Genomic DNA, 17,706 nt, shown 5'->3' on the forward strand with positions numbered 1-17,706 from the left:
CTGCATCACTGTCTGGTATGGGGGGGGGGGTGCTACTGCACAAGACCGAAAGAAGTTGCAGAGGGTTGTAAATTTAGTCAGCTCCACTTTGGGTACTAGCCTGCAAAGTGCCCAAGATGTCTTCAAGGAATAGCATCCATTATGAAGGACCTCCAGCACCCAGGGCATGCCCTTTTCTCACTGTTACCATCGGGTAGGAAGTACAGAGCCTGAAGGTGCACATTCAGTGATTCGGGGGCAGCTTCTTCCCCTCTGTCATCCGATTCCTAAATGGATATGAAACCCTTGAACACTACCTCACTTTTTAAATATATATTATTCCTGTATTTTGCACAATTTTTAATCTATTCAATATATGTATACTGTAATTGATTTATTATTATTATTTTCTCCTATATTATGTATTGCATTGAACTGCTGCTAAGTTAACAAATTTCACGTCACATGCCAGTGATAATGAACCTGGCTCTGATTCTGATAATTCAAGATTGTCCCAAGGTCCTGAAGGAGTGTGTTGAGCAGCTGTGTGGAGTTCTCCAGTGCATTTTCAATTTGAGTCTCAGCCTGGAAAAAGTCCTGTGTGCAAAACATCATGTGTGGTTCCAGTACCCAAGAAGGGCCAACTGTAAGTCTTGAATGACTACTGTCCAGTGACTCAGACCTCACACATCATGAAGACACTAGAGAGGCTGATCCTGGCTCACCTCCGATCCCTGGTCAGATCAGCTCTTGATCCCCTGCAGTTTGCCTAGCAGAAGCACATTGGAGTTATGTGCCAAGTCGCTCTAACTACTGAATAGAGCCTACTTCCGTTTGGATAAGCAGGGCAGTACTGTGAGGATGATGTTTTTTGATTTCTCAAGTGCCTTTAATATCATACAGCCCTCACTGCTGGGGAAAAGCTCCATTCAATGCAGGTTGGCACTTCCATTGTATCCTGGATAATGGACTACCTGACTGGCAGACCACAGTTTGTGCGGCTTCAGAGCTGTGTGCCAGACATGGATATAAAGAGTACTGGGGCCCCTCTATTTGCTCCCTTTCTCTTTACCCTGTATACCTCTGACTTTAGATACAACACTGAGTCATGTCATCTGCCGAAATTCTCTGATGACTCAGCAATAGTTGGGTGTATAAAGAGAGGATGAATACAGGGCCCTGGTGGAGTACGTTATCAAGTGGTGCAAGAATCATCTGCAGCTCAACATCAGTAAGACAAAGGAGATGGTGATAGACTTTAGGAAGACTAAGCCCGTACTGCTCTGTATTGGTGGTGAGGACCTACAAGTACCTGGGGGTGCACCTGGATGACATACTTGAGTGGAGCACCAACACAGAGGCTGTGTACAAGAAAGGCCAGAGTCACCTCTACTTCCTGAGGAGACTGACATCCTTTAGAGTACTCAGGTCTCTCCTTCACATGTTCTACCAGTCTGTTGTCACTAGTACAATCTTCTATGTGGTGGTGGGCTGGGACAATGGCATCAACACGGGTGATGCCAACAGGCTCAATAAACTGATTAGAAAGGCTGGCTGTGTTATAGGAGTCAAACTGGACACACTGGAGATTGTGGTAGAACAAAGGACCCTGTGGAGAATCTGGGCAATTCTGGACCTTCTGCATGCCACCTTCGCTGACCAGAGGAGCATTTTTAAAAAAAGATTAAGATAACTGAGCTGTTCCAAAGAGTGCTACATAAGATCATTCTTACCCTTGGCTATTAGGGTCTATAGTAAGTCAACCTATAGCCAGGGAAGTGATGACCCCCTCCTGTTAGAGTGTTTGAGGTAACTTACTTTTTATTCTTTCTTACTTCTCTTCTAATATTTGTACATCTGTGCACTTGTAATGCTACTGTGACACAGTAATTTCCTTTTGGACTAATAAAGTATCTAAAACAACAGGAATTCTGCAGATGCTGGAAATTCAAGCAACACACATCAAAGTTGCTGGTGAACGCAGCAGGCCAAGCAGCATCTGTAGGAAGAGGTGCAGTCGACGTTTCAGGCCGAGACCCTTCGTCAGGACTAACTGAAGGAAGAGTGAGTAAGGGATTTGAAAGTTGGAGGGGGAGGGGGAGATCCAAAATGATAGGAGAAGACAGGAGGGGGAGGGATAGAGCCAAGAGCTGGACAGGTGATAGGCAAGAGGGAATACGAGAGGATCATGGGACAGGAGGTACGGGAAGAAAGACAAGGGGGGAGGACCCAGAGGATGGGCAAGAGGTATATTCAGAGGGACAGAGGGAGAAAAAGGAGAGTGAGAGAAAGAATGTGTGCATAAAAATGAGTAACAGATGGGGTACGAGGGGGAGGTGGGGCCTTAGCGGAAGTTAGAGAAGTCAATGTTCATGCCATCAGGTTGGAGGCTACCCAGACGGAATATAAGGTGTTGTTCCTCCAACCTGAGTGTGGCTTCATCTTTACAGTAGAGGAGGCCGTGGATAGACATGTCAGAATGAGAATGGGATGTGGAATTAAAATGTGTGGCCACTGGGAGATCCTGCTTTCTCTGGCGGACAGAGCGTAGATGTTCAGCAAAGCGGTCTCCCAGTCTGCGTCGGGTCTCGCCAATATATAAAAGGCCACATCGGGAGCACCGGACGCAGTATATCACCCCAGTCGACTCACAGGTGAAGTGTTGCCTCACCTGGAAGGACTGTTTGGGGCCCTGAATGGTGGTAAGGGAGGAAGTGTAAGGGCATGTGTAGCACTTGTTCCGCTTACAAGGATAAGTGCCAGGAGGGAGATCAGTGGGGAGGGATGGGGGGGACGAATGGACAAGGGAGTTGTGTAGGGAGCGATCCCTGCGGAATGCGGGGGGGGGGGGAGGGAAAGATGTGCTTAGTGGTGGGATCCCGTTCTTCTCTAACTTCCGCTAAGGCCCCACCTCCCCCTCGTACCCCATCTGTTACTCATTTTTATGCACACATTCTTTCTCTCACTCTCCTTTTTCTCCCTCTGTCCCTCTGAATATACCTCTTGCCCATCCTCTGGGTCCTCCCCCCTTGTCTTTCTTCCCGTACCTCCTGTCCCATGATCCTCTCGTATTCCCTTTTGCCTATCACCTGTCCAGCTCTTGGCTCTATCCCTCCCCCTCCTGTCTTCTCCTATCATTTTGGATCTCCCCCTCCCTCTCCAACTTTCAAATTCCTTACTCACTCTTCCTTCAGTTAGTCCTGACGAAGGGTCTCGGCCTGAAACGTCGACTGCACCTCTTCCTACAGATGCTGCCTGGCCTGCTGCGTTCACCAGCAACTTTAATAAAGTATCTATCTATCTAATGGAAACATCCTGACATCTGCCCTACCATGCTCCGCCAGGATCTTATGTGTTTAAATAAGGTCACTCCTTATTTTTCTAAACTCCAAGGAATGAAGATTTAAGATGATAAGACAAATACGACCAACAGCGATCGATTACAGCCTGTAGTTTCCATTTTGATGACATATCTTTGGGCCAACTGAGCAACCTGGCACTTTTGCTGTCTCCTGGGAAATTTGGCGAGGCTGAGAGTGGAGTGGGCGGCCACTGTTTCCTAATGGCGAAACGCGAACCCATGGTTGGCTTCTTTACTCCTAAGTGTCGAGCAAGATGGAAGACGAGCTGGTGTTCAGTGCCGCCTGCCTGCATTTGACCAGTTTTCCATTCGCTGTTGCCAGAGAAAGGTGCATGGTAGATCGCCTCAGCACACCTCGTGGCTGTGGAAGTCTGTATCGTGGGATTTTGCGGTTTGATGTCTTCAGCATTGAACGTGCTCCGTGGTAGTGGACACTGCGGTTCATATTCCATGTCTTCCTGGTTACTCTTTTTTTGCTATTTGCATGATCTGATCTGAGGCCTGCACTCATTACACAGCAGTAAACTGAACTGACCCGAAGGGTGTGGCTCCTGGACCTTTTTGGGGTCTCTGCAGTTTAATGTTAATATTCTGTGCTTGCATTTTGCAGCTTGCGTAAATTGGGGTTTTTTTTGCACGTTGGGTGTTTGCTGTTTTCCTTAAGTGGGTTCTATGAAGTTTCTTTGTTTCAAGACTGCCTGCAACAGGACAAATTTCAGGGTTCTAAACTGTACACATACTTTAACAATAAATGTACTTTGAAACGTTGAAGTTCTTAAACCATTTGTAACAGGACAATCCTATCTTCCCCGAGATAAGCCTAGTGAATGTCTTTTTGACTGCTTCCAAAGCCAAAATATCCTTGAAGTTGGATAAGGCCTGGATAATCTTCCATGAGAAGGTGAAGACAGCCATGTTCCACTTTCAAGCTCAGCAACCCATGTATATTTTTATTTTGACACTCTCAAATTTCCACAAAGTTCCAGTAGTACTAAAATCTCTAGTGTTTCAATCAACAAAGAATGGAAGTGTTAATTACATAGCCCAAGAAGCGGGATGGCAGCAGAACTGACATTAAGATGACATTTATTTAAGATATGTCAAGAATGTGCTACAAGATAGTTAGCCATTTGAAGATCTCCTTGATTCAATTATGTGCATTGTTAATCAGATACTAGTCGGAATACAGGCTTCAGTTCTGTGCACTGCACTTGAAGAAAGTGAGATTGGTTCTATAGGTGCTGCAACAGTTGCACCAGAAGCAAAGACGAATTATGAGGAGCTGCTGTGTAAAGGCAGTTTGTAATCACTCTACACAGATTAGGAGTGATCTAACCAAGTGCTTAAAACATTGAAATTGGATACCGTAGACACAATTTTTTTTTTAATTTGTGAAAGCAAAAATGTGAACATAATTTTAACTTTAGAGTTGAGCCATTCAACAATGAAATAATCAAGCATTGTTCACTAGAAGGTTGATATTCTCTCAAATGGAAGGCTGATTTTGATTATAAAGCAATTTAAGCTTTCTAGTCCAGTCCTGAAGAAGGGTCTCGGTCTGAAACGTTGATTGCTTGTTTATTTCCACGAATGCTGACTGACCTGCTAAGTTCCTCCAGCATTTTTTGTGTGTTGCTTAAGCTTTTAAAACTGATCTTAGTTCAAATCAGTATTAAGGAATATGGAACTAGAAGAGAAATGGAATTGGGGCATGACCAACCATAATCTGATTAAGACCATGAAATAGAGGAGCAGAATTAGGTCATTTGGTCCTTCAAGTCTGCTCTGATTAAATAATGAAGTGAACTTGAATTACTGGAAATCCCATTTCCTGGTCCTAGTATTTCTGCATTCTGTTAGAGCTACATCAAGGTTGGTGATATTAGCGAAGAGCATGGTTTAACTGAACTGCTTCTCCAAGAGCAGAGAATTTGAATAATTAAAATTAGTCGCACTTTGTCTCCCGAAAATATGATCTACTTTAAACTTACCAATAGTGTAAACCTAATTTTGTGATCAATAAAGAAATTTACACAGGCTATTGCAAGAGTTTATTTTCAAACTTAATGGTTTATGAAATTAAGAATGGTCTTGAAATTCCAGTTAAAGGAATAAAGTTGTAAGGTGCTACAATATATTACGTACTAATTGTTCTGTCATATTTAGTATGGTAATTTTGAAAGAAAGCTTGTTGCTTTTCAGCAAATGTTAAATAAATAAAGTAATTTCAAATCAAAATGCAAGTAATGTTACCGGTTTACATGGCTGCAGGTGACTGGATTGATATATTTCCTATTTCTAATACCCTCATACGTATCAGGTGATCATCTGTCCCATCATATCAATGTCCATTCTCAGAGCAATCCAATCAAAACATTCCCCCGTGTATCTCTCTGTAACCTATTCTATGTCACATGCCCATCAACTCCTCCATGATCCTCCTCCTCCTACCTAAAGGAAACTTACACCAGTCAATTAACTTACACCAACATACAATTGGGATGTGGGTAGAATCCAGAGCACCAGGTAGAAACCCACATGGTCACAGGGAGAACATACAAATTCCACATAGACACTAACTGAGGTTAGGATTAAACCCATGACTCCTATCCATGAGTCACAGTCCCACCAGCTGCATCACAGTATTTACCAAAATTGTGGCCTTTGTCTTTATACAAACCTGCATTAACAATGTAATTGGCCTTGAATGATGGGAAATTATAGCCAGTGTGTCTCCAATACTTCCCAGATTCAGGGATGTTATATATGACTAATTCCTTTTTTTTAATTTCTGCTGGCTGTTATTCCTTTTAAATTCTTGTTGGTCAAGAGCTGCAGTTTAAAATCGGAAGTAGCTTGCATCTGCCCTTCCTGCTAGGGACTAGATACTCTTCCAATAGGTTCAGCAATAATATCCAATATTTACAACTAAAGACCAAAGTCCAAATCTATTTCAAACAATCAAAGTAAATGCCAATAGAGAAGGATTCTGGGAACCATGGTTTACACTGTAATTGCAAATTTAAAACAAAACCATAAAGCAATATAAATAATCACTTATGTAAGTTTAAACTGATTTAGATTAACACATCTCCAATGGAAGATGCCAAAAACTATTACATAAACCAATCATTAAGTCTTTGCAACTAGCACTCCTATGTCTTATGGTCTTATATTCAACTATTGTACCTTAAAGTTTTAAGAAAATACATGATATTCAGACATTGGCTTGTGATATTATACTAGGCAAAAGTACTCTTCTTTAAACAGGTAATACGTTCACAGGTACTTACTTCTTTCCTGATGGAATTTTTGGCAAGTTTTTACTGCAAAAAAGAGGTTTTCTTTTTCTACTAATTTTCCCTGTAAAAAGATAGATTAAAAGACTCAACAAATATTATATAATTTTTTACCTTATAAAAACTTAATATAATAGAATTCTACAAAAAATAATTAAACTTAGCTAAGTGGGTAACTTTCAGAGACTTTGTGGAAGTTGTTGTTTTCTGTGCCAAGGACAAGCAAATCTTCCAAACTAAAAATCCAATGGAATTCTGAAAAAATTTTATCTCTCAGATGAGACGCTAAACCCAGTTTTTACCTATCTACTCAAAAAGATGCTAGCTTGTCTATTGAAAGAAAAGCAGGGAAGTTTCTCTGGTCTATAGGGATTCCCAATTCAGTACAGTGGTACAGTTAGTACAGCCACCGTACTATAGGGCTAGAGACTTGGTTCAAACCTTACCTTGAGTGTTCCATGGAGCCTGCAAATTTTTATTCTGATCACAAGGATATAATGCTGAGGCTTTACAACCCCAACCATAAACTGTTTCAGCTGCTTCCGTCTGGCAAGTGCTACCACAGCGTTAAAACCAGGACCAACAGGCTAAGGGACAGCTTCTTTCTACAAGCCATTAAACTTTTAAATTCACATGCCTGTATATGCAACAGAGCCATAACGCAAAGAGTTTTACTCCCTCATGTTGTGGGATGGATGTAAATTCTAAATTCTAAAGTAAGTCATTGGTCAGACCGCACTTGGAGTACTGTGAAGAGTTTTCAGTTCCCTTATCTAAGAGAGGATGTGTTAGCATTGGACAGGTCCAGAGGAGGTTCACCAGACTGATCCCAATAATGAAGGAGTTAACTTATGAGGAGCATTTGATAGCTCTGGGCCTGCAATCATTGGAGAATGAGGTGGGGGGATCTCAATGAAACCTATCGAATATTGAAAGGCCTAGATAGAGTGGATGTGGAGTGGATATTCCCTATAGTGGGTGAGTCTAGGACCAGAGGGCACAGCCTCAGAATTGCCATATAGAACAGGGATGAGGAGGAATTTCTTTAGCCAGAGTATGGTGAATCTGTGGAATTCATTGCCATAGATGGCTGTGGAGGCCAAGTCATTGAGTATATTTAAAGTGGAAGTTGATAGGTTCTTGATTAGTAAGGGTGTAAAAGGTTAAGGGCAGGATTTAGAAGAGTGGGATGACAAATCAGCCATGATGGAATGGCAGTGCAGATTTGAAGGACCAATGGCCTAATTCTGCTCCTGTGTCTCATGGTTTTATCTTGTGGGTTTTCTCTGGGTATTCCAGTTAATTATCACATCCTACTGATGTGTGTGTTGGTAAGTTACCGAACCACTGAACCTTACCTTCAGTGTGGTAAAAGTGAAAGGAAGGGAACTGATGAAAATGTAGGGAGAATACAAAATGGGATGAATCTAAAATCAATACAAATTGGCGATTGATGATCAAAAAACCAGAAGTCTGGTTTTCATGCAGTATGTGCCCAAATAATTCAGCTTAATTTTTGGAGCCATCTTGACTGTCTTCAAACAGACACAATTAGCAAAAAGTCTTAAGAGTGATTGGTAATAGTGGCTTGTGGACAGCAACTGCTTCTAAAATGATAATATTAGAATAATCGTTAAAATTCATGGGCACCTAAGTATTGGCGACTATAGTTTACACATAAGTTTCCACAATCTTTTACAGCAGTTAATTCAATAATATACAAATTGGGCCAAAATTGAAAGATTCAAAGTACATTCATTATCAAAGCATGTATGCAGTATTCAACTCTGAGGTTCATCCCCCTGCAGACAGCCACAAAACAAAGAAACACCATGGAACCTGTTCAAGGAAAACATCAAACACCCAATGTGCAAAAAAAAAAAGAACAAATCACACAATCAGCAAAAAAATGAGTGAATAGCACACAGAACATCAAACCACAGTCCTCTAAATGTTCTAGGAATGTTTAGTTTAGCGCTGTATCGTTCGTTGACTGTAGGCCGCAGAGCCAGACTGTGCCAAAGCACCCCAATCAAATCGCACAAAAATAGTAAGGAGAAGTAACCAGAAACCATGAACACATATAACATGAACCACAGAGTCCTCAAAAGCCAGTCCACAGCCATGAGCTGCGGCAATCAAACCTTGCAGCGAGGAAGACTCCTGCACTTTCCTCCGACAGCAGTGAGCGAGAGGGGGCGGAAGACCAGTCAGACGGCGCTTATCACCCACTCGCCTTCCGCTCTTGTCCTCATCGACTGCAATCTTGCTTGTGCTTTAATCGGTGAGGAATAATGGACCCGATCGTGGGTTCGTCTTTAGGCCGCACACTCCATTCTCAATCTCGTTGAATTTTCCCCGGAGAGAGCAAAAGCACCAGATTGCTCAGTTGGCCCAAAAACACATCATCTAAATGTATATTACAGGCTCCAAACGCACACAGTTCAATTGTGAAAGCATATGAGTCGCCTGCAAGGCATTGCCATTAGTCATTGGTACCAAAATGCAGTGCAATAGGACAGAAACTTTAGGTAGATATTTACAAAAATAGAACTCAACTTGAAGGAGTGAAGTTCTGAGGCAATGTTTACACAAAGTGTAATGGGAATCTGAAATTCCCTCTCACTGGTATGATAAAGGTCTTAATTGCATTAGTCAGTGATTACTGTTTTACTTGTACATTAGGTTCAGGGTTTTTCTGCTCCTAGTCTCTCACTATTAAGAAAATGTTTTCAGCTGACCTCTGAATAAGATGATTTCTGTATGAGGAACTGAAAACCTCTACTTTTGTCTAAATTCTTATCCACTACAATTTCTGACTTTTACTTAAGATAATTTACTACTCCTGCTGTAGCATTTTCTTTCTTGATCTCTTCCTAGGATACATTCTATTAGAGAAGACCATTTTTAGACCATTTTATCCACATGGTATTGCACTGGAGTTGGTTTATGATTATCCTCAAATGTACTGAGAGACAGTAAAAACTTAGTTTTGTAAGACATCCATATAGATCATTTCAAAACGTAATGTACTTGAGATAGCACAAGGGAAAAACAGTAAGGTACAAAGGCCATAATGATGTGGTTTGTGAGGTCAAACACTTATCATTAACATACAAAAATCTGATCAAGAGTTTTATAACAGTGGGACAGAAGCTGTCTTTGGGCCTGGTGGTGTATGAATATCATCTTGTTCTATTTCATTGCCAATTTTGGGAGCTTACTGTCCTGAAATTGGCCTCCTTTGTTCCCAATATTACAACATTGACTATGTTTCATAAATGGAAGGGGGAAAAAGAGAGAATGGCTTTGATGGGAGGGACGCTTGCTTAGGTTGGTCACTTTTCCGAGGCTGTGAGAAGTGTAGACAGAATTCATGGCTGGTTTTGTGGTGGTCTCTGTCTTGCTTCCTGAATTTAATAACCAGCTCTTCTATTTTGCGGGCATTGAGGGAAAGGTCTTAACACTAGGCATTCTATCTCCTTCCAGTACTGCATCTCATTGTTATTTGAGACCCAATCCATTCCAGTAAACTTGTACCACGAATGTATAGGGAGTAAAGCAAGGGACTGAGGACATAGCCCTGTAGGGTATCAATGCTAATAATTATGGCAGAGGAATTGCTGCCTATCCTTACTGATTGCAGTCTATTGTTCAGGAAGTCAAGGATCCAGTTGCAAAGAGAGGTGTTAAGTCCTAGTTCAAGGAGTACGTCGGGCTGAGCAAAGGACGCAGGGTCGCAACACGACCCTAGCTTGGTGCTGAAGTACAGCACTGGAGAACAAGCAGCTCCTTGAGCCAAGATGTTCATACTCTGTTACACTGGCACTTGTCCAGTATTGTGAAAACTTCAACAGGTATGCCAAAAAAAGACAAGGACCGGGACACGTTGTATCTTTTCTGACTTCTGGGCTTTACAATGCACCTTACAAACAGTTATTTGATTTACGAAACATAGTCAATGTTGTAATATTGGGAACAAAGGAGGCCAATTTCAGTACAGTAAGCTCCCAAAATTAGCAACGAAATAGGACAAGATGATGAAGTCTCTTGACTTTCCTTTCACTCTGTCATTGCTGGGTAGCATGCCTTAGCTGCCTAACTGCCATTCTGAAGCTTCCTCTCCAAGTCCCATATTGCTACTTGGCTCCTCTTAACCATCACTTCTAATAGTACAGTATGCTTTTGTGGAGGTATTTTACACTAAGGGGTCCGAACACATGCAATATGAAAAAGATTCATTTCATTCAGTTCTTAAAGTTGCAGGCAAATAATTATTTTCAGCCTAGAATGGAAGCATTTGCACTCATTTAAAAATGAAATGTGATCATGTATAATTTGTTTGAAAGCAAAAATGTCATCCGCATCCACTAGAGAAAAAGTATTCAGCCTTGAGGGGCTAATTAGGTATGAATGGAAATAAAATAAAAATGAGAAATCAACCTTTTCGGGCAGCTTTAAGTAGACTTGTTCAATATTGGTATTGGTATTGATTGGTATTGGTATGTCTGCCAGACCAAGACATTATGCATCTGGATAGGATGCTTTCTATGGCGGAGCGATAAAAGTTGATTACGGTCGACAGGGACACGCCTTCTGAGGAAGTGGAAGTAATGATCCAATATGGCTGGCCCAGAACAGGCTATTGGCAATATTCTCTCCTAGGAACCTGAAGCTCTCAACCTCAACACTGTTAATGTAGACAGGAACAGGTACACTCCCCCTCCCCCACCCTGCCTGAAGTCAATGGCCAACTCTTTTGTTTTCAAGACATTGAGAGAAAGCTTTCTCTCTCCTTCCTGTACTCTGACTAACGATGTTGCTCTATTACTTTGGTAACAAGTTAATTTTAAATTATTACATTTACCTCACTTAAAATTACTTGTCAGTTCTATATTCTTATTTTAGCTTGTCTTAATTTTTCTTGACATGAATAGGTTTTAATTGTTCTTTACTGCCACAGACTGTAAAAAATTATTTCAAAGCCAGCAGTCTGTCAATGACCATCAGGCATTCCATGGACTTACAGTCAGTCCATTATTGACATGAATAGGTTTTAATTGTTCTTTACTGCCACAGACTGTAAAAAATTATTTCAAAGCCAGCAGTCTGTCAATGACCATCAGGCATTCCATGGACTTACAGTCAGTCCATTATTCCTGAAGCTAACTTGCCATTTGGAGTCTACTTTGCCTTGCTCACCATCTGCTGGCGGATAGGGCTGACCTGTCACTCTGCAACTGGGTGGGTGGGATCATGAATGGTGAGTCCAAGCAGAAGGCTGTCTAGGATGATCTGGCCCAATGTCACAAGGTGCAGAATAACTATGTATTCCTTTTCTTTTTCCATTAAGAAATTATTAGGATTCTTATTATTTTCATTTTTTAAACTTGGCCATTAATTCTACCAATCAAGGGATTATAAAGGCAAACAACAGGAATTCTGCAGATGCTGGAAATTCAAGCAGCACACATCAAAGTTGCTGGTGAACGCAGCAGGCCAGGCAGCATCTGTAGGAAGAGGTGCAGTCGACGTTTCAGGTCGAGACCCTTCGTCAAGACTAACTGAAGGAAGAGTGAGTAAGGGATTTGAAAGTTGGAGGGGGAGGAGGAGATCCAAAATGATAGGAGAAGACAGGAGGGGGAGGGATAGAGCCAAGAGCTGGACAGGTGATTGGCAAAAGGGGATACGAGAGGATCATGGGACAGGAGGTCCGGGAAGAAAGACAAGACGGGGGGGGGGGGGGGACCCAGAGGATGGGCAAGAGGTATATTCAGAGGGACAGAGGGAGAAAAAGGAGAGTGAGAGAAAGAATGTGTGCATAAAAATAAGTAACAGATGGGGTACGAGGGGGAGGTGGGGCCTTAGCGGAAGTTAGAGAAGTCGATGTTCATGCCATCAGGTTGGAGGCTACCCAGATGGAATATAAGGTGTTGTTCCTCCAACCTGAGTGTGGCTTCATCTTTACAGTAGAGGAGGCCGTGGATAGACATGTCAGAATGGGAATGGGATGTGGAATTAAAATGTGTGGTCACTGGAAGATCCTGCTTTCTCTGGTGGACAGAGCGTAGGTGTTCAGCAAAGCGGTCTCCCAGTCTGTGTCGGGTCTCGCCAATATATAAAAGGCCACATCGGGAGCACCGGACGCAGTATATCACCCCAGCCGACTCACAGGTGAAGTGTTGCTTCACCTGGAAGGACTGTTTGGGGCCCTGAATGGTGGTAAGGGAGGATTTGTAAGGGCATGTGTAGCACTTGTTCTGCTTACACGGATAAGTGCCAGGAGGGAGATCAGTGGGGAGGGATGGGGGGGACGAATGGACAAGGGAGTTGCGTAGGGAGCAATCCCTGCGGAATGCAGAGGGGGGGGGAGGGAAAGATGTGCTTAGTGGTGAGATCCCGTTGGAGGTGGCGGAAGTTACGGAGAATAATATGTTGGACCCGGAGGCTGGTGGGGCGGTAAATGAGGACCAGGGGAACCCTATTCCTATTGGGGTGGCGGGAAGATGGAGTACCACCACTCCGCAGCCCCGTCTTCCTCAGATCCCACCGTCACTCAATTTGGACCTTCTGAGGATCCCAGGTACTCACATTTTATTGACTCTGCCTCTTGCCGCTTCTCCCGTCAAGCTCTGAAGGTGACTCTCACCACCATGAGGAGGTATTTGGTGTCCCTATCCCAGACCCTTCCACACCTTCGGGACACTTTCTTCGCCATCTGTAATGGTCCTACCCGTTATTTCATCCTCTGTCGGATTCACGCCTGCAATCGCCGTTTTTTTGACTTTGTCATGTTAGGCAAAGGTCGCAAGATCCTACATCTACGGACTGCAGAGCCTGCCGGCCCCGACGCTAGCAGGCATGAACTTCAGATTGCGGCCACTGCCATTGATCTTGCCGGCTCCAACACCTCAGGGCACATTCAAAACCCGGACTCCAGCAACGACCATGAACACCTTCACAGCGATTGCGCAACTTCCAACTGCAACGCCAGCCTTGAACTCCAGGCCGGGTCTTTATGTGCTGCTGTTGTGACTCCCGTCTCCCCTTCCCCCACCAATACTCTGCAATCCCGTCTCCTTCAGATCCCATCGTCAGCTCTTGGGCCCTCAGAGTCTCCATCTTCCTCTCACCCCAACCATCCCCTCTCCACTGACACCCCCAGCCTCCCCCCTCCTCCCTCTGATCCCAGCTCTCATCCGTGCCGGGTCTTTACCATCCCCTCCGACCTTCAACTGTCGGAGGCACAACGCTCTGTTCTCAGTAAGGGCCTCACCTTTGTCCCCCTTCGCTCACACCTCAGCAAGTTCCGTGTTCGCCACGATGCGGAACTTTTCTTCTGCCGCCTCCATCTCCGAGCCTACTTCTTCGGCAAGGACCCTTCCACTCCCACCGATGACCCCTTCTCCCGTCTTCAACCCTCCTCTTCTTCATGGACACCCTGCTCTGGTCTTCTGCCTGCTCTGGATCTCTTTATTGCTAAATGCCGACGGGACATCAACCGTCTCGACTTCACCGCACCTTGTCCCCATTCCAACCTCACTCCTTCGGAACGCTCTGCTCTCCATTCCCTCCGCACTAATCCTAACATTATTAAACCCGCTGATAAGGGGGGTGCTGTTGTAGTCTGGCGTACTGACCTCTACCTTGCCGAGGCACAGCGAGAACTCGCGGATACTTCCTCTTATTTACCCCTCGATTGTGACCCCACTAAGGAGCACCAGGCCATTGTCTCCCACACCACCACCGACTTTATCCGCTCAGGGGATCTCCCATCCACTGCGACCAACCTTATAGTTCCCACACCCCGCACTTCTCGTTTCTACCTCCTACCCAAGATCCACAAACCTGCCTGTCCTGGCCGACCTATTGTCTCAGCTTGCTCCTGCCCCACCGAACTCATTTCTGCATACCTCGACACGGTTTTATCACCCCTTGTTCAATCCCTTCCGACCTATGTTCGTGACACTTCTCACGCTCTTAAACTTTTCGATGATTTTAAGTTCCCTGGCCCCCACCGCTTTATTTTCACCATGGATGTCCAGTCCTTATATACTTCCATCCCCCATCAGGAAGGTCTCAAAGCTCTACGCTTCTTTTTGGATTCCAGACCTAATCAGTTCCCCTCTACCACCACTCTGCTCCGTCTAGCGGAATTAGTCCTTACTCTTAATAATTTCTCCTTTGGCTCCTCCCACTTCCTCCAAACTAAAAGTGTAGCTATGGGCACCCATATGGGTCCTAGCTATGCCTGCCTTTTTGTTGGGTTTGTGGAACAATCTATGTTCCGTGCCTATTCTGGTATCTGTCTCCCACTTTTCCTTCGCTACATCGACGACTGCATTGGCGCTGCCTCCTGCACGCATGCAGAACTCGTTGACTTTATTAACTTTGCCTCCAACTTTCACCCTGCCCTCAAGTTTACCTGGTCCATTTCCGACACCTCCCTCCCCTTTTTAGATCTTTCTGTCTCCGTCTCTGGAGACAGCTTATCCACTGATGTCTACTATAAGCCTACTGACTCTCACAGCTATCTGGACTATTCCTCTTCTCACCCTGTCTCTTGCAAAAACGCCATCCCCTTCTCGCAATTCCTCCGTCTCCGCCGCATCTGCTCTCAGGATGAGGCTTTTCACTCTAGGACGAGGGAGATGTCTTCCTTTTTTAAAGAAAGGGGCTTCCCTTCCTCCATTATCAACTCTGCTCTTAAACGCATCTCCCCCATTTCATGTACATCTGCTCTCACTCCATCCTCCCGCCACCCCACTAGGAATAGGGTTCCCCTGGTCCTCACCTACCACCCCACCGGCCTCCGGGTCCAACATATTATTCTCCGTAACTTCCACCACCTCCAACGGGATCCCACCACTAAGCACATCTTTCCCTCCCCCCCCCCGCCGCTTTCCACAGGGATCGCTCACTACGCAACTCCCTTGTCCATTTGTCCCCCCCATCCCTCCCCACTGATCTTCCTCCTGGCACTTATCCGTGTAAGCGGAACAAGTGCTACACATGCCCTTACACTTCCTCCCTTACCACCATTCAGGCCCCCAAACAGTCCTTCCAGGCGAGGCAACACTTCACCTGTGAGTCGGCTGGGGTGATATACTGCGTCCGGTGCTCCCGATGTGGCCTTTTATATATTGGCGAGACCCGACGCAGACTGGGAGACCGCTTTGCTGAGCATCTACGCTTTGTCCGCCAGAGAAAGCAGGATCTCCCAGTGGCCACACATTTTAATTCCACATCCCATTCCTATTCTGACATGTCTATCCACGACCTCCTCTACTGTAAAGATGAAGCCACACTCAGGTTGGAGGAACAACACCTTATATTCCGTCTGGGTAGCCTCCAACCTGATGGCATGAACATCGACTTCTCTAACTTCCGCTAGGGCCCCACCTCCCCCTCATACCCCATCTGTTACTTATTTTTATGCACACATTCTTTCTCTCACTCTCCTTTTTCTCCCACTGTCTCTCTGAATATACCTCTTGCCCATCCTCTGGGTCCCCCCCCGTCTTTCTCCCCGGACCTCCTGTCCCATGATCCTCTCGTATCCCTTTTGCCAATCACCTGTCCAGCTCTTGGCTCCATCCCTCCCCCTCCTGTCTTCTCCTATCATTTTGGATCTCCCCTTCCCCCTCCCACTTTCAAATCTCTTACTAACTTTTCCTTCAGTTAGTCCTGACGAAGGGTCTCAGCCTGAAACGTCGACTGTACCTTTTCCTAAAGATGCTGCCTGGCCTGCTGCGTTCACCAGCAACTTTGATGTGTGTTGCTAGGATTATAAAGGCAATGGCAGAATGGGAATACAATGGAATATACTGTAGTTGTAATTAGAAGTGGGCTTCATGGCAGACAACTTTATCAACAATCTTTTGAGAATGCCTACAACTTATGACTCTGAAACAAACCTCTCAGTTGTAGCAAAATCAGTTATACAAGCATGATAATGTTTGAACTGATTCCAATAAAGTCAACATTCAACAGTAGATAAATTAAAAATTTACTCACGCAGAATGGAAGGTAGGTGTGAAATGTAGTAGCACAGTTAACTGCCTCAGGTGTGTTTACATCTTCTGTGCAAAATTCTTTCACTGGGGTCAGCTGAGGACCTTCCGATGTTTGTGAAATAAAAAGTGCGATCTGGGAAAAAAAAGTTCCGTTAATTTCAGTTTCCATTTATGTTGGTTCATATTATTTAAAGACAGCAACACAAAATTAAAAATGCCAACTTTCTACCAGCATCAGCCAGACTGCAGCATCCACAAGACATCAATACAGGCACGAAAAGGTCAACTCCATTTAAAGCCAGCCTGCTCCTCTTCAAATTTGAGACCATTTCAAAAGGCATTTTCAATTAAAGCGTAACCTGGGGTAGGGGCATCGGTATTTTAAACTCTACAGTGGAGGTGTTCATGGAGAAGGTATGCTGTGTTCACAGGGAGTTAGGAGGCTCTCCCAATTACCAGCATGATATTCCCCACCCAACAACTACACAAATGCCAGCATGATTCCAACATTTCTCCCAACAGAAGAACACAATCAACTTCTGCTCATTCAGAAAGTACAGTGGATTCCGGTTAATTGGGACACATAGGACCAATACATTTTGGCCTAATTAAGTGGCCAAAGTTTCAAGGATATAGGTAAAAAGATGTAAAGAACACAAGCAACCCACACAAAATGCTGGAGGAACTCAGTAGGCCAGGCAGGATCTATGGAAAGAAGTACAGTCGACATTTCAGGCTGAGACTCTTCATCAGAACGGTTTAGATTTTGATGCTTGTATTTTCATTTGTTCTTTAAGAGTTGTCCCAAATAAGCAGCTGCCCCAATTTACTAGTATTCCACTGTACAGCAAAAAGAATGCTTATAAACACATTATTTCTAAGGAAAACTCATTTCAAGTCAGAAGAAAACTCGAGTACCAGCACAATGCTTTCTGCAGATGTATGAATCTTGAAAGAACTGCAGAAAACACCAAACTTGTAGAATAACAATTCCATCAATAGCACAAGTAAGGGTTTTTTTTCTGCTCCTGAATGTACATTGAACTCAGTG

At 44.1% G+C, this 17,706-nt stretch overlaps 1 protein-coding gene across 3 annotated transcripts in view; it reads right to left on the reverse strand.

The window, feature by feature from the left end:
* The window catches only part of b3glcta (beta 3-glucosyltransferase a), a 192,895-nt gene that overhangs the window by 66,348 nt on the left and 108,841 nt on the right, over window positions 1-17,706 (reverse strand). For all 3 annotated transcript variants that reach the window (XR_011886565.1, XM_072262943.1, XM_072262944.1), the window contains exons 9-10: window positions 16,657-16,788; window positions 6,634-6,703 (exon numbers count right to left, since the gene is read on the reverse strand). Coding sequence is in view for 2 of the 3 variants with exons in the window: in XM_072262943.1 (XP_072119044.1) it covers window positions 6,634-6,703; window positions 16,657-16,788 (202 nt within the window). In the remaining variant the exon portion in view is untranslated. The remainder of the gene's footprint in view (window positions 1-6,633; window positions 6,704-16,656; window positions 16,789-17,706) is intronic.

Source organism: Mobula birostris, chromosome 7 (assembly GCF_030028105.1).
Source record: "Mobula birostris isolate sMobBir1 chromosome 7, sMobBir1.hap1, whole genome shotgun sequence".
Classification (NCBI taxonomy): Eukaryota; Metazoa; Chordata; class Chondrichthyes; order Myliobatiformes; family Myliobatidae; genus Mobula; species Mobula birostris.